Source organism: Erpetoichthys calabaricus, chromosome 2, assembly GCF_900747795.2.
Source record: "Erpetoichthys calabaricus chromosome 2, fErpCal1.3, whole genome shotgun sequence".
Lineage (NCBI taxonomy): Eukaryota > Metazoa > Chordata > Cladistia > Polypteriformes > Polypteridae > Erpetoichthys > Erpetoichthys calabaricus.
The window spans coordinates 268308998-268325927 of NC_041395.2; the positions used below are offsets into that span (position 1 = coordinate 268308998).

At 34.3% G+C, this 16930-nt stretch overlaps 1 protein-coding gene across 5 annotated transcripts in view; it reads left to right on the forward strand.

The window, feature by feature from the left end:
- Nucleotides 1–16712, forward strand: part of sec31b (SEC31 homolog B, COPII coat complex component) — a 122401-nt gene extending 105689 nt beyond the window's left edge. For 4 of the 5 annotated variants that reach the window (XM_028795505.2, XM_028795508.2, XM_028795507.2 and 1 more), the window contains 5 exons: nucleotides 669–727; nucleotides 8297–8440; nucleotides 8679–8798; nucleotides 9180–9251; nucleotides 15924–16712. In XM_028795505.2, coding sequence (XP_028651338.2) covers nucleotides 669–727; nucleotides 8297–8440; nucleotides 8679–8798; nucleotides 9180–9251; nucleotides 15924–16103 — 575 coding nt within the window. In that variant the 3' untranslated portion in view covers nucleotides 16104–16712. Of the gene's footprint in view, nucleotides 1–668; nucleotides 728–8296; nucleotides 8441–8678; nucleotides 8799–9179; nucleotides 9252–15923 lie in introns of those variants that run through there. The other variant, XM_028795509.2, reaches the window with a different exon arrangement.
- Nucleotides 16713–16930: the final 218 nt, after the last annotated feature.

A 16930-nucleotide genomic window follows, 5' to 3' on the forward strand; every position in this document is an offset into this window, starting at 1 on the left:
CATGCAAACTCCATGCAGGAAGGACCCGGGAAGCGAACCCAGGTCTCCTAACTGCGAGGCAGTAGTGCTATCACTGCGCCACCATGCCGCCTACGTTAGGGTATTTGTTACTTTAAAAGTTTGACTACTCAACACATATTGCTTTTAATGTGTTACTCTACTAATCCTGAGATTGTGCTGCTCATCAACATAAATGTACTGATTTCTGAAATATAAGGTAATTTATCAAACAGGAAAAGGGATAATGTGGTCACCCAATCATTTGCCTTTAGAAATTTATCTTTGAGAGGCTTCACTGTTTTCTACCCGTGGCTACTGGAAGTATGTATGTTGCACATACACAGACTACAGAGTTCTTAACTGTAACCTGGTTTCAGTTATTCTAGCTAAAGGTGCTTCTAAAAGTTATTGAATCATGTAGTGTACTTAACATTTTTGAATCTGACTTATACATGTAACCATATTTTGCTTATTAAACAATGAGAAAGTAAAATCTATTATGTAGGTTTCATTTATCTAAAGTTAGGGCATGATGAGGAACAGATGATTGTGTATATTGTGATATGTAAAACCATTTAATTGACAAGAGGTGTACAAGTTTTAATTTGAATGCAGATATTACTTTTTCATAAAAACTAGACTTCATTTTTTTTATTTTGATATTGTAGGTTCTCAAGATGGATGGAATGATCCTCCATCTGCGCACGGAGTGACAAGGAAGAAGAAGGTAATTTAAAATTTTTTAGGTTGTAGCTTTTATTCTATTCTTATATACTTGAACATATAATTTAATATTGATAAACAATTTTAATAAATACATGCTTTGAAAAAAACATACAAGATAAGTGAAATTTCAGCTATGGATTAGAAAAGCTGGTGTAAAGTAAAATAGGTTATGCTCACTTTAACTAGAAGGTAGGTGAATAGTGGCTTGGATTTTTCATTTGTGCACAAAGCTAACTTTAAGACAGGATCATCTTTCTAGTCTTACAGTAACACTGCATAGTGGCATATGTTAGTTGGGTTTCATTGCAGTCAATAGAAAATAGGTATACAAATACTGTATATACATTGAGCTCTGAAATTTGCTAAATTAATAACTACAGCTACAAGTTTATTCTTTAAATTCATAAACTGGTAACTACAAGTACTAAGTTGTTTTCATATCATATTAATTAGCTATATGCACCTAACTGTTTGAACTTTCAGTAAGAATACAATAGAATATAAAGTGGGTAACATGATGAGAGTAAATGTGTAAGAGCGAAAAAATAATTAATGCATTCCAGTTACTTTCTTCTGTTCATATTTTGATCAAAAAAGTTGATTTAAATTTTAACCCATCTTGCCGTTACATTTAGGTACAGTGCTTAGCACTGCTGCCTGAATTTTGTGAGACCGGATTCTAATGCAGGCCATGTCACTGTCTTTGTAGAGTTTGCTACATGGGTATTACCCTGGGTATTCTGGTCTTCCTCCCATATCCCTAAAGTGTATGTCAGATTAATTTAACCTATTATCAGTGAAGCTGGATATATGCATTAGTGTCCTCTGCAGTGCACTAGTGCCTTAAACAGGGCTGGTTTCTGCTTTGTATATGCTTATGCTGGAATAGTCTCTTCCTGCAAACCTACAGTGCATCCGGAAAATATTCACAGCGCATCACTTTTTCCACATTTTGTTATGTTACAGCTTTATTCCAAAATGGATTAAATTCATTTTTTTCCTCAGAATTCTACACACAATACCCCATAATGACAACGTGAAAAAAGTTTACTTGAGGTTTTTGCAAATTTATTAAAAATAAAAAAATTGAGAAAGCACATGTACATAAGTATTCACAGCCTTTGCCATGAAGCTCAAAATTGAGCTCAGGTGCATCCTGTTTCCCCTGATCATCCTTGAGATGTTTCTGCAGCTTAATTGGAGTCCACCTGTGGTATATTCAGTTGATTGGACATGATTTGGAAAGGCACACACCTGTCTATATAAGTCCCACAGTTGACAGTTCATTTCAGAGCACAAACCAAGCATGAAGTCAAAGGAATTGTCTGTAGACCTCCAAGACAGGATTGTCTCGAGGCACAAATCTGGGGAAGGTTACAGAAAAATTTCTGCTGCTTTGAAGGTCCCAAAGTGCACAGTGGCCTCCATCATCCGTAAGTGAAAGAAGTTCGAAACCACCAGGACTCTTCCTAGAGCTGGCCGGCCATCTAAACTGCGCGATCGGAGGAGAAGGGCCTTAGTCAGGGAGGTGACCAAGAACCCGATGGTCACTCTTTCAGAGCTCCAGAGGTCCTCTGTGGAGAGAGGAGAACCTTCCAGAAGGACAACCATCTCTGCAACAATCCACCAATCAGGCCTGTATGGTAGAGTGGCCAGACGGAAGCCACTCCTTAGTAAAATGCACATGGCAGCCCGCCTGGTGTTTGCCAAAAGCCAGCCAGAGCCCAGACTTGAATCCGATTGAACATCTCTGGAGAGATCTTAAAATGGCTGTGCACTGACGCTTCCCATCCAGCCTGATGGAGCTTGTGAGGTGCTGCAAAGAGGAATGGGCGAAACTGGCCAAGGATAGGTGTGCCAAGCTTGTGGCATCATATTCAAAAAGACTTAAGGCTGTAATTGCTGCCAAAGGTGCATCGACAAAGTATTGAGCATCCATCCATTTTCCAACCCGCTGAATCCGAACACAGGGTCACGGGGGTCTGCTGGAGCCAATCCCAGCTAACACAGGGCACAAGGCAGGAACCAATCCAGGGCAGGGTGCCAACCCACCGCAGGAGACACACAAACACACCAAGCACACACTAGGGCAAATTTAGAATCGCCAATCCACCTAACCTGCATGTCTTTGGACTGTGGGAGGAAACCGGAGCGCCCGGAGAAAACCCACGCAGACACGGGGAGAACATGCAAACTCAATGCAGGGAGGACCCGGGAAGCGAACCTGGGTCTCCTAACTGCGAGGCAGCAGCACTACCACTGTGCCAAGTATTGAGCAAAGACTGTGAATACTTATGTACATGTGATTTCTCAGTTTTTTTATTTTTAATAAATTTGCAAAAACCTTAAGTAAAATTTTTTCACGTTGTCATTATGGGGTGTTGTGTGTAGAATTCTGAGGAAAAAAATGAAATTAATTCATTTTGGAATAAGGCTGTAACATAACAAAATGTGCAAAAAGTGATGCGCTGTGAATACTTTCCGGATGTACTGTATAATTCCATTTACCATGTACAGTAAATTGTAGGATGGATATTATCTGTAAACCAAATTGCCCTATACTGAAACTGTAGTAAACTTTAATGCACATGAAACTAACTATTATAAAGCACAGCTTTTTTTTTTTTTTAAGAAAATATAAAAAATACCTAGATTGCTCTTGTATGTTATAAATAGAAGTCATGTGGCCGGCATTTAAACATGAAAAAGAAAGCTTTAAAATATACCGAATACGTCCATTTTTCAAGCAAAGAAATTTTGAGTATTGATCCACATGTTGAGAATTTTGAAATGGGACAGATGCATACTCAGATCAGATGATTTCAGGGCATACTGCGAGCATCATTTGTTACAAGTCATAGCAAAATATAACCATTAAAGAGTCAGTTGTTTTCACATTTTGATCCTTGCCTAATGACTTCCATTTTAAAACACAAGAACAGGCTTCATGTTTTTTTTTAATTTATGAAAAATAAAATGCTTCACTTTAAGATACATTTTTATGTGGCAAATTAATGTACGGGTCAAATTACATTAGAACAAGCTCAGTTTTAATGAAATCCTCATTTTAAGAATAATGAAAAAAAAAGTACGTTTTATCCACAAAGTTCATAACAACAAATTCATTTTCCATGAAAAAAGTAGCTAAACAAGCACATTTCCCCTGGCCTTGGCCCATAAATTGCGATTCAGGGGCTCTGTTGAACAGTAAATTGGATTTTACATCTATATAACTTAGTTTACTATGAGAAAAATTTGTCACACTCTTCCAACAGAGTGGCGCTTAGGGGTAGGATAATGATCAAACAAATTTGACTTCAGTGCAGTGGTCAGGATGGACGGTGGTCGTCACCAGCCAACCTGCAATGCCGCTGCAGCAACCAAAGGAAGAATTTTCACTAATGTCCATGAAACCCACAAAAATACAGACTTTCTAAAAAGTTAATTCAATGATGAAAATTAGCATAAACTGCAGTGATTTGGGGTGTTTATAAGAAATGTAATGATATACTTCATAATGTAGAAGTACATAATAGTTATAATTGTGTCAGATATTTGAAATATTAAAATATATCTCAGTTTAAATGTTAAGGTTTAAATATTATTGATTGTAAACAAAGAAATGTTTAATTTTTCACCCTCTGATAGAGATTTATAAAGGGCTATATCCCTAGTAAAGGATGAAGTTAAAAAAATTCTAAAACGATAACTTTCATGCTTATGTGTAAAATTTGTAATTTTTAACCTTATAGGAGTGGATCTTAGATGGCTAAAACCACTGGTAAAAACATCAAATATCAAAAATATTATTTTTGTGATCAGCAGCTAAAAATAGCATAAAGCAATACTGCACATGCCTATATTACCAATCACGGTTTTATTTATTTATTTATTTATTGGATTTGGCCCTTCATATCCCATTAGGGTTTGAACCTCTGAAGTCGGCATGTACACCTTCAAATCTTTTGGATCATTTTTGTTTGTGGCACCTATTGGTTTACACTTTATCATAAGGGTGTAATTTAATTTCCTGCACAAGATAAGGTCAAAACGTTGCCTAAATAGAAGGCTTTTTCAGGTGGCATGCATTCAAAAAAATTTTTTTTTAAAACATTAATCTATCATATATCCTCCCAATGGCATTTGCCACTTGATTGACATACAGGGTGGCCAGTCTGAGATCTCTTTTCTTCTAACACACTGGTCATCCCGCACACACGATCAAACACGCAAGCTACTGCAGAACTCCGGCTGTGATCTAGTTAGCCTTCCAATTTATATCAACTAAAGTAGGAATTTAAAAAAAAATGTTTGGGGAGGGTATGGGCTGGATATGGAATTGGAAGAGGATTTTTTTTCTACAATGTCACAATTGAAGTGTGTTTGTCTGATCTGTCAATCTATCATTGCTATTCCAAAGAAGGAAAATGTGGAAATGACGCTGACGTCCGAGGTTCGATCCCCGAGAGGGGGTGCAGTGAGTGTGTATGCCTGATGAGGCCAGAATTAGGGCGAAACACGTGCCACGTACTCTGCATTATTTTACAGTAAACTATGCAACATTCTATGATCTGCTTCTCGCAACTGAAGAGGGCACCGTGGTGGATGTTTGCCGACTTGCAGACCAACCACAAGCGTTACCTGGTAGGTAACCACCCATGCAATCAGATTGCGACTACGAATGTCATGAATATATATAATATACAGTATATAGCATTTTTAAGGTAGGTAGATCATTTCAACCTGGTCATTTTAAAAGTAGCTCACAAGCTGAAAAAGTGTGGGCACCCCTGCTCTAGATCATAAGCATGCCATTAGTCATCTACACATTTCTCTGATTTTATATGTACTATCATGATAACTGTGTTATTCATTCAATGAGAACAATAAAATGTCTTGCAGAATGCAACTCTTAATTAATATTAGTATTGTATGGCAATATGTTGTTTGTATGCAATTTTAAGAATTTTCAGGGGCAAGGAGGTAGCAATTCTGTTTCTTGGGAAAGGACAGCCCATAGAATTTTACTTCAAATTTAAATTACTGAGTCTAGAAATAGATGGAAGAAATACATGAGTAAATTCTGTCTTATTCTTTTATTATTATTATGCGTTTAAATAAGTATCTTTTTATGAAGGTGGCACATAATGATGCAGTGGTTAGTGCTACCTCACACACTCCTGGACAGTTTACGTGATCTACATGTCTGAATGTATCTTCCTACAATGTGGCCAAAAATGTATGTTAAGTTAATTGACAGTTCCAAATTGGCTCTGTTTCAGTGTGTGAGAGAACAGTGGGTCCTGTGATAGAATAGTGATTGTCCTATCCAGGGCTAGTTCCTATCTTTGTCCAATGTTGCTGGCAAAGGCTTTGTAACCTTGAAGTGGATTTTTTGAATGTTTTTTTTTCTTCTATTAATGTGACATACTATGTTTTATATAAACCTGCTTTATAATATCTCCAAATACTCCAGTACATTTAATTGTTCAGTACCATCTCAGTCTAGGGGATTACAGATTATTTATTATTTTATTTAAATTAAATTAAAAAATTTTCTTTGACATTTTTTCTTTTTTGTCTACCTTTTATTAAAATTTATTTCAGCGATAGAGATTAAAATTAGAATAAAACTGAAAAATGTGTTTTATCTTAATCCTGAATATTTAGCATTATAGAAATCTATACACTTAAACTTGTAGTTATTTCATTTTCAGAATCATATTTGAGTCATTTTTACCCAGATATATTTGAATGCATGTTTCTGAATGTCAGATTAATTTTACATTTAAAATTTAAATGAAATATTAATACAAAATTTTAAATTTTAAAATGATGACTGGTATTTAGCTGTTTTATCTGCCATTCTTGGTTTAATTTTGTGGTTTACCAGACCCCTGCTGCTGTAGTGTATCCAGAAGGGTTAAGCCTCAAATCCAATTAGTCGAGGGTTCTTGGAAGCATTATTTGTGTATGTATGTGTGTGTTTTCTTTATCATAAACCTTTGTCATTACAGCATTTAAAATTTTTCCACAAGACGGGTTTGATTGGTTTTTAGCCTTTCATCAAATTTATTCATGAATGTGTCATGATTATATACTGTGAATAAAATAATCTTAATATTGTAATTATTTTCATATGTTTTGTATTTTATGATGTAATATCTTAGTTGTCTTCAACGGTCTATATTTGGATCTCTATCAAAACAGACTTGATTGTACCAGTCTGCTTTAATTTCTTATAGCAAATGAAAAGCAAATGTCTGTGGTTCTGTTCAGACTATATTCTTTTAGTCCATTTTACTTAGTCCATTTTACTTACTTGTACTATAGTATTTGTTGGTTTATTTTATTTTATTTTTTATATAGACTTAAAATTATTAAATCTCACTCCAAAACTATATGTGCTTTTATAGGAATTATTTTATCATGCTTTATGTGTTGTATTGGAAAATAATGTGCTTATGTGTTTGTCTTTTGATGATGAACAATTTTAAACTTCTTGTTTATTAGCTCAGATCTGGTTTCATTCATTAACGTTAAAGAGCTGGTTTGACATTGCCTAATTAAGCTTTATTAGCATTCAGTACTAGTGCTAAAGTTTATCAGACATGTATATATGTTGTCAGCATTGTTGCATCAATTTCACCAACTTGCTGTAATATATTGAATTTCTTTTAACACAAAGAACATTTAAATTATTTTGCTTTACTTAATCTTTAAATAAACATTAAGCTTAACAATAGAAAATTCGTTTTTCAACTGTGACAGATGTGTTCAGAAGTGTGTGACATTCAGTGTCTGTACATGATGAACAGCAAGTCTGATGTTCCTGAAAATACCCAAAGATCAAAACATAAAAACAGTTTCTAAGATTCTTGACTAAGCAAGGAATTAGCTGTAGATCCTCCGTACAAGAATCGGATTAGTTTGTTAAAATCACTGTCTTTTATCTTTTCTTGCCTAATGAAATTAGTCCTGACTAAACAGTTAATGGTGTCACAGCAAAGTTTTTAAAAATAGCATCATGCACTCTTTTGAGTAAAACTCCCAGGTTCTTTAGTGGTCTGTTTCAGCAATTTAGATTAATTTTCTTTGTTTAATAGTTATTCCATTTCCATTTATATTATTCTAAGTAAAAATAATTATTGCTGTACTTCATCTTATTTTTATGTGCTGTTTCATTTTTATCAATGCTGGTTGGGAATCGGTTTGCAATTATTTTCTGCATTACAGGGTAATAAAAGAATTTTATCACATGACATTACTTTTTTATTTAATTTTTTTTTTTTGCAGGGGCCTGACCATATTTGGAAGTCTGTCTATATTTTTCAAATATTTTAAACAATTGTTTCTTATATTACAGCAAGGTTCAGATAGCATTTAATGTCATGTTTTCTTTTTTTTTTCTTTTTCTTTTTGTAGGTGACAGTGATATGCCTTTTTTTTTATAACTGTTTAAAAGTTTATATTAAGTAAGAGAGAAGTTCTTTTGTAATTTGTTTCTCATTTAAATAAAGTATGTTTTATGCAGTTTTTTTATTTAAAAAGAAAAAAAATATCTTTATAGCTACCTGAGAATTACACTCCACCAGCTCCAATCACAGCACCTGTCATGAACCCTTCTGTGGAGCATCAGCCACTGCAGCCCAATACTTCATTACCTAGAGAAAGTCAAGCACCACCTGGAGCCCCTAAAGAATCTAATATCCAGGTATAATTTAAATTGATCAGTAAGTTTATAATGCTTAACTAGACTACAATAAATTATCAGATTTAGATTTATGTTTGCTATATGAATTTTATATTTTCAGAAATGCATAGCAGATGTGGCAAGCATTATTTTGACACATTTGTAAACTCAAGGATAGCAGACATTTTTTACAGAAAATTAGCCCAAATTATTATTTTGTATTGACTTAAAATTGGTTGGTTTTTGCTTCTTGTTTCAGCCATTCTTTCAGTTGCCTTCAGAAAAAATTGAGAGGAAGGACATTCCACAAGAACATATACTGTTGAAAACAAGTTTTGATAGTTTAGTTCAGCGGTGTCTTCTAGCAGCTGGTGATCCGGTAATAATTGTCTTTTTCAGCTATGTAAGAGCAAAGTAATATATAAAAGTCAACAACATATGAGAAGCTCTTGATTAATGAAAATTGAAATATCACAATTTTTAGTTTAAAATATAAATATTAAAATATTAGTGTTTTAAACAGAAAAAAGTTTGAAGCTATTAGTTCAATTCATTACTTCGATTACATCCACCCATTTTCAATTTCACTTAGTCAAATATATGCACAAAAAACTTTGCCTGTACTGATAGTGTTGTGATACTTTTTGTTTTTTGCTGGTATGTTTTTTTTCTCCATTGCTAGAACTTTTGATGAGTTATATCAGTAGTGAATAGTTTATTTTAAGGAAAAGTTTTAATTTTAATTGCAAATATTTTGCAGCAAACCAAACGTAAACTTGATGATGCTTCCAAGCGACTGGAATTCCTTTATGACAAACTTAGAGAACAGTCGGTAAGTTCATAGAACAAATCCCACTGATATATTCAGTTTTCATAGTTGTTCAAAAAAGTAAGTGAAAGCAGACAAGGGTGTAGACATAGGCAGCATACAACCCAAAGTTGCTAGAGGCTTGATCAGAAGGCCAATTCATGTACAATGACCTAAATGTGAAGTTATGAATCAAACTGATATCTGTAGAATATGAGAGGAAACTGAAATACCCATGGACAATTCACATAAAAAAAGGGGGGCCGATACTAGTTCCACACAGAAAGATTCTGTGGAGGAAAGATTTGACTCATGAAGTCTGGAGCTGTGAGGTAACAGTGTTAAGCACTTTCAATGGTGTTGCCCTATATCAATTATTACTTTTAAGTTTGGTAAAGTTTCCAGCTTTATTTAACAGCAGTTCAAGAAAAATTACCACAAGGATAGAAGAAGTTCACATAAATTTGAACATTAAAAACTATGCCTTTCTACACATTCTCAAATTTCTGTGTCATGACATTTAAAATATAGATGTAGTGGATTCATAAAGTATTCTTACCACTTCTCTTTCTGCACACTTTATTGTGTTGTAGATTTAATTTTAAATGGATTTGCCATTTTTGCCTAATAGTCCATCATACTCAGTACATCTCAATGACAAAGTGAAAACATGTTTTCAAAAAGGTTTACTAATATATTAAAAATCAAAAACTCAAATGTTTCATTTATATAAATATTCAGACCCTTTACTGTGGTACTCCAAATTGTGCCAAGGTGTAATTACACCATTTGGTGTAATTATCCTTGAGATGGGTCTAGAACTTCACTGGAGACCACCTGAATTGATTGGGCAAAGTTTGGTAAACAATACCTATGTATATAACAACAACAACATTTATGTATATAGCACATTTTCATACAAATAATGTGGCTCAAAGTGCTTTACATGATGAAGAAAGACAAAATAAGAATTAAAATAAAAGAACATTAATTAACATAAACTAAAAGTAAGGTCCGATGGCCAAGGAGGACAGAAAAAACAAAAAAAAAAAAACCAGATGGCTGGAGAAAAAATAAAATTTGCAGGGGTTCCAGGCCATGAGACCGCCCAGCCCCCTCTAAGCATTCTACCTAACATGAATAACATCAGTCAGTCCTCATTGTATGCAGGGGTCTCATGGAAGGACTTGATGATGACGGTCACGTGGGCTTCTGGCCTTTAATCCATCAATGTAGGATCTCACAATTCACATTGCATGTCAGGGCAAAGATCAAGTCATGAAGTCCAAGGAATTGTGGTGAAGCATAGATCAGGGCAAGGGTATAAAACCATTTCTAATGCCTTGAGTGTTTACATGAGCACAGTGGCTCCATTAATTGTGCAGTGGAAGAAGTTTGGGAACCCCCCAAGAACTGGTCATCTGGATAAACTAAGTAACTGGGCAAGAAGAGCCTTGGTCATGGAGGTAACAACGAAGAATCCTTTGCTGAGATGGGAAAAACTGTTGGAAGGATGACCACCTCAGCTGTACCTCATTAATCAGGTGTTTATGGTAGTGTGACTAGATGAAATCATTCTCGAGTAAAAGGCATACAAGAACTTGCTTGGAATTTGCCAAAAAGCATTTACAGAACTCTGAGTACATAAGGAAAAAGATTATCTGGTCTGATGAAACAAAAATGTAACTCTTTGGGCAAATCTCCAAGAACTACATATGTCTAGTGAAGACCAGGCACTCTTCATCAGCTGCCTAATACCGTCCCTATGATGAAGCATGGTGGTAGCAGGGGCAGTGCAACTGGTCAAAAATGAGAGAGGGGTAAGTGCAACCAAATCCAGGGAGGATCGTCTATTGAATGCAAATTGATAAGAAATGGCAAATGTATCCATTTAAAATTAAATCTACAACACAATAAAGAACACAGAAAGTGAAGGGGTCTGAATGCTTTCTGAATCAACTGTATGTACTTGGTTGTTAGTCTGATGCAGTTAAAGAATAATAAATACATTTTTCACTTTAGTAGTGTATGGAAAGGATAACTAAGTTAGTTTTTTTTTGTTATAAGATTGGTGTGTCATACCGAGAATAAATGTAGAGAAGGACAAAAAGTATGCAAAATGGTGAATTTATACTATATAACACACAATGGATGGTTCAATGCCAAGGTAACAATAGAGTCCAAATTTAGCAAAAGGAGGACTATTTCATGCCTGGGCCTTACTAAATAAATCCTTAAGCATTGTGTACTATTGGAATGGCTTACCTTACTTGCATTGTCTTGCTTTCTCCTATCTCTCTCTCTGGTGCTCTGTTTGTTGCAAGGTTTCATTTGATCCAGTTAGCATACTGTCTCACTGTAGTCTTACTGAGCCAAAGGCTTTGTGGTGTTTTTTCAAATCCATTCACCGTTCCATTTTCAGCTGAGTCTGGGATCACTTCCAGGGTCAGAGGTGGGTCTTTTAAGTCTTGGGAGCATCACAGTATATCCTTTGGTGTTTCCTGAGGCCAATACATTCCTGATCCTTCTGTAGCCTGAATCCCTGGCACCTGCTGGGTGGGCTGCCTTTTACCATTCTGGATAAACATTACAGTGTTTTCTTTCCCAAATCACACTTTTCTCCCTTATCTACCATGTAACCAGTCATGACACATTGTGGCTTGATGCACAAGTATGTGTACTTCTCATTCTCCAAAGAAGCTTACTATTACGCAAAAGCTTCTTATTAGCAACACAAAAGTAATTTAATGCTTGACTTGATCAAATATGCAGAAGGATTGTTGCTCTACAGTTATTCTGTTTCACTGACGTAAGTTTTACTAGTTAATGATTAAATAAAACACTTTGCCTGTTGTTATACAACTTGAAGGATTTGTCCAAAATTCTGAATTAAAAGAACAAACACGTTGTATTAAAAGCACATATTTTTAGTGTTTTATTTTCTTTTTCTTGGTTATTCCTTTTTGCCACAGATCTCTTTGGGATCTAATGAAAGTGCCATATTTGCTGTTTAGAATGAATTTTATAATATATTAAGAACAAATTATAAGTAGTTTATGTATCTTTTTGTAGCACCTTTATATACAACTAGCCACACTACCTGTCAAAGACAGGTAATAGTATAATTTAAAAATATTTACTGTGTCCTGCTCTTTGTGTACCTCTGAACCTCTCTTCACAGGTGTGACCTCTCTCAAACTTGTTCCTGTAATGCATGCTTTTCTGGCTGTCATTATTTTTGAGACATCTTTTTCACCTCTTGTCCACATTTACACTACCCTGTATTTCCTTACTTTTATACTAGACTCTCTCAGCATTTCTCCAATGCTGTTTCTATTCCTCCCATATGTCTCTTAACACTCACACTTCCTCTTTCAAATGCATCACCAAAGCAATGTTGACCAATCATATTTCACAGGACACACAAACAGACTGTGGTGTTTTATTATGTAGTAACAGACATTTTTAGCATGCTGTAGTCTCATAAAGTAAAACATACCCCAAAGTACAATGGGAGAAGGCAGCTATGTAACAGAATTCACTCTAGCGCCATATGCACAAAGCATTCGATTATTCAACTCGAAATTTTTTATTGAGCACACCTGTCACATTTAAAATTGTCCAGAATGTTTCCAGGGCAAGATCCAACCTGTGTATGTTGCAATCAAGCTCCAGCTTCACTAGGCCACATGTTTTGGGCATGTACCAAATTAACATAATTCTGGACAAAAAATTTTAAATGCCAATGAGACAGCCTTGGTGTCACAATCACTTCTAATCCATTAAAAGCTGTGTTTGGTGTACTCCCAAATGGACTTAAAGTGGAGAAGGACAGACAAACTGTAATTGCCTTTACTTCACTGTTAGCACATAGGATTCTTCAAGTTGAGCAAGATAAGTCTATCCCACCTCTGCTAAGTCAGTGGGTAACTGATGTCATATAATATTTGAAATTGGAAAAAATCTAATTCTCTCTCAGCGAGTCTGTTCAAAACTTTTCTAAAACCTGGCAGGATCTAATTAATAATATTTTAAAATAAGCACTTGTATTGGGGAGAGAGACTCCTTTCCCTCTATATTACTCTCAAAAGTTTTAATCTGGCTCTTGGCCTTTCTCTGTTTCTCATGGTTGGGGGTGAATTGAATTTAGTTTTGTTAAGCTTGACTTGATTGTATGGAATGTTGCTTTAAATAAATTCAAGAAAAACGGTTTGTACGCATAGAAGGGAGCAAAATTTATGAGTCCTCTAGAATTAGATGCATTCCTGCATAAAAATTACTTATTTAATCAGAATCCTAATAATCTTGCTGAGCAAATCGTTCAGACTTGTCTACTTTGTCATGTTTACCTCCATGTTCCAGTAGTTATTGTCTTTGTTGATAAAAATGTGAAAAAATTTTAATCTACAGGTATTAGCTGAAGACATTTTTATATGAATGTATTTTATCAAACATTTCCTTTAACTATCAATTCATTCTGCTTTGCAGAACTGCTTCAACTTGGACATTTTTGGTTATCTTGCATAAACATGTTACAATATCCCAGTTAGACTTAAACTTTGGCTTAAAAATATTCAGTCCATTTTACTTCAGTCATTGTGCTCTGGACTGAGCTACCTGGCCATTCTTCTTGCATACTTCCACTAATATGAATGCACTAATATTTTCCTGTAGAATTTTTTTTTTATAAAATCTAAACGTTATTATTCCTGTAGTGAATTTGAGCTAGTTGAGTCCTACTGCCATGCTTTACATTCAGAATAATATTTTTTTGCTGGAATATATTGTTGAAGTTGTTTTTTCAAAATCATGGTATATGTTAATTTGGTACATTAAATTGTATTCTAATGCAAAGTGGGTTTTTTTTGTTTTTTTTTATACATTTTAAAATGTTTTGTCTGTTCTTGTTGCGTACAATGAGGCTGAAGGGTGCCTGGGTTCATAGGTGATAGAACAAGCTTTAAAACTTACCAAATATTCCCACTGCAAAGTGGCAAAAGTTTGTTTAAAAAAACATGCCTTCTGCTTTTATGGGGCATTCTTGTGATAATGAAAGGAAACTAGAAATAATTGTTTTATCACAGATTTTTAGTCTCATTTTTCTAGAGGTGGGAATAAATTTCCAGTTGACTTGTCTGCTAGCTGATACCACCTTGAGTGGAGTTAAAACAGTCCTTCACCAAGGTATATTAAACTTTCTATCCTACTATAGCTTCTGCAGTTGTGTTTCTTCAGCGGTTATGTTCTGCCATGACTTGTAAAAACAGACAGGTGAATGTGTAAATCAAATGATTATTAGTGGTGTTATACTGCTGTTTTACATAGCCTACAGAGAAAGAATCACACCATGAGGTGTCACTGTGAAAAGAGCACATAGGAGTTTCATTGTACTGATTACACAGCACTGTGTAACAAATTAACTAAGAGCAATGCCTTATCTAATACTTCTTTTCATTTGCTTAATGTTGTAAATTCAATTTTAGACTTGTGAGGAACTGGTAGACCAGGCAGGGACCAGTCCTAGATGATGTTCTCTCCATTGCAGACAAATTAACCAGTCTAACTCTTCAAGTAGACTAATTAATAGTTTTAAAGCTGTACCTAAATTTAAATGCACTTGGATGAATGATTGAAGTTGATGACTTTTAAGAATGTAATTTAAAGCACGAAATATTTTTTTCTGGCCAAAACAAAATACATGCTGGATTTTTTTTAAGAAGTGTGTTATTTTAAATAAGACCTAAGCAGACAATAGTTTTCTCTCAAATTTTGCAAACTAATTTTATGTTTAATGTCATCGTAAAATTGCCAATAACTTTCTGATTTTTTCTTTCAAATCCTGGGATGAGGCTCTTCCTATTAATTACATATGGTATTGCCTAGGCAACTACTGCTAGTGAGTTTTTCAAAAATGTATTTTAAATAGGACCTAATGGACCGAGGAAGCAAGATGTTAATGAACTTGAATTTGACAGGAAATATTGTATCACATATAGTAATTTTAGTTATTATGTACCATGCTTACTGTAATGTATTCTTAATAAACTAATAAAGGGGATAAAAGAAGCTGTTAAATTTTATGTCAATGTACTGTAGTCATTCTGGGAAGGCTGATAGCATTATTCGGTTAAGGACTAAAAACATTGATGAAACTCAAAACACATTTTAAGTTAAATTAATGTATGAATGCAGATAATTCTAGAGGATTGAGAAATGTTTTTCCAGCAATAATTAAATGTATTTTTGGTTGCTGATGCCGTTGGCACCCTGCCCGGGATTGATTCCCTGCCTTGTGCCCTGTGTTGGCTGGGATTGGCTCCGGCAGACCCCCGTGACCCTGTGTTCGGATTCAGCGGGTTGGAAAATGGATGGATGGGTTGCTGATGCCATCATATTTACACTCCTGCATAACTGATGGTTTTTATACAACTATCTTCCATTTAAGCAGCATCTTCTGAGGAGTTGGAAGGAAAAATTCAACACCTTTATACCTTCAGAAGAAATAAAATTTATATGAGGAGTAATTTTTCAAATTGGCATTTTAGAAAAAAAAATGTGTATCACTCATTAACAGTTATTTTAGAGGTTTGACTGAATGGCTATAACCCACAATAATATCTATTTTGTAGAAAGTATATCTGCTGAAATAAGATTTTTATAAAAGGCTTTAATTCTTTGCTTTTCTTCTATCCATAGCTTTCTCCTAATATCCTTGGAGGACTTCATGAGATTAGACATTGTATTGAAGTTCGCAACTATCAGCAAGCACTCTTAGTCCACACTCAGGTTGTCAGCAGCAACAACTTTAGTGAAATTTCTGCCTTCATGCCTGTTCTTAAAGTGGTAATGACAATTGCAAACAAACTTGCTGTCTAAGAATTTAGAAGCTCAGCAAACATGAATTGTAAAGCCCTCTTTCCTTTGAAAATGTCAGTGTTAAACATGGTTAAATTATATTTTTGAACCGGATGAAATTTGTTTTTGTGTCTGAATTATTTACTGTTGCACAATATTCAAGGTACACAATTGGAATTGTTCTATAAATCACTTATTTTTTTCTTGTCACATCTTTTTCCCTTAAACATGGTTATTTTTTCAATTTATGAAATGTTTGTATAGTACATATGTTTATATGATGTTTATTTTGCAGAAAATACCCAGTCTTGGTGAAATTTGTGGTAATATTTGAGATATTTTTTTGTTTTTGTTTTTTAGTATTAGTTATTCAAGGAAATTCTTATGCTTTTTTTTTTTTTAACACAAATCAGAAGATGCCTTATTGGAATTTGTTTCTAATATCAAAATATATACTTCTTTTATTTTGACAAGTAGTCAGTAAATCACATGATACTGAATTTGTGTTTGAAAAACAAAGATTTATAATGGTTAGGCCATCTCAGCTAATTCCTTTAAGAGCAGGATTAACTACATTATTGAGTTAGAACTAATTGTATTGTAGAAATAAAAATGTATTTATTTAAGATACTTTTAATTCCTTCACAGTACCTACTTTTTTGTTGTTAAGCTAAATAATTATACATTCAAAGTAATTTTTTAAAATTGACAACAGTTACAAGCGAGCATTTTCAACTACATGTATCTGCAAATACAGTAAATAAATTTGTTCCAAAAAAAACAAATATGTGATGGACTATTGTACATTCTTAGTTTTAGGCATATTTGATTGAAGTGGTATTTTCATT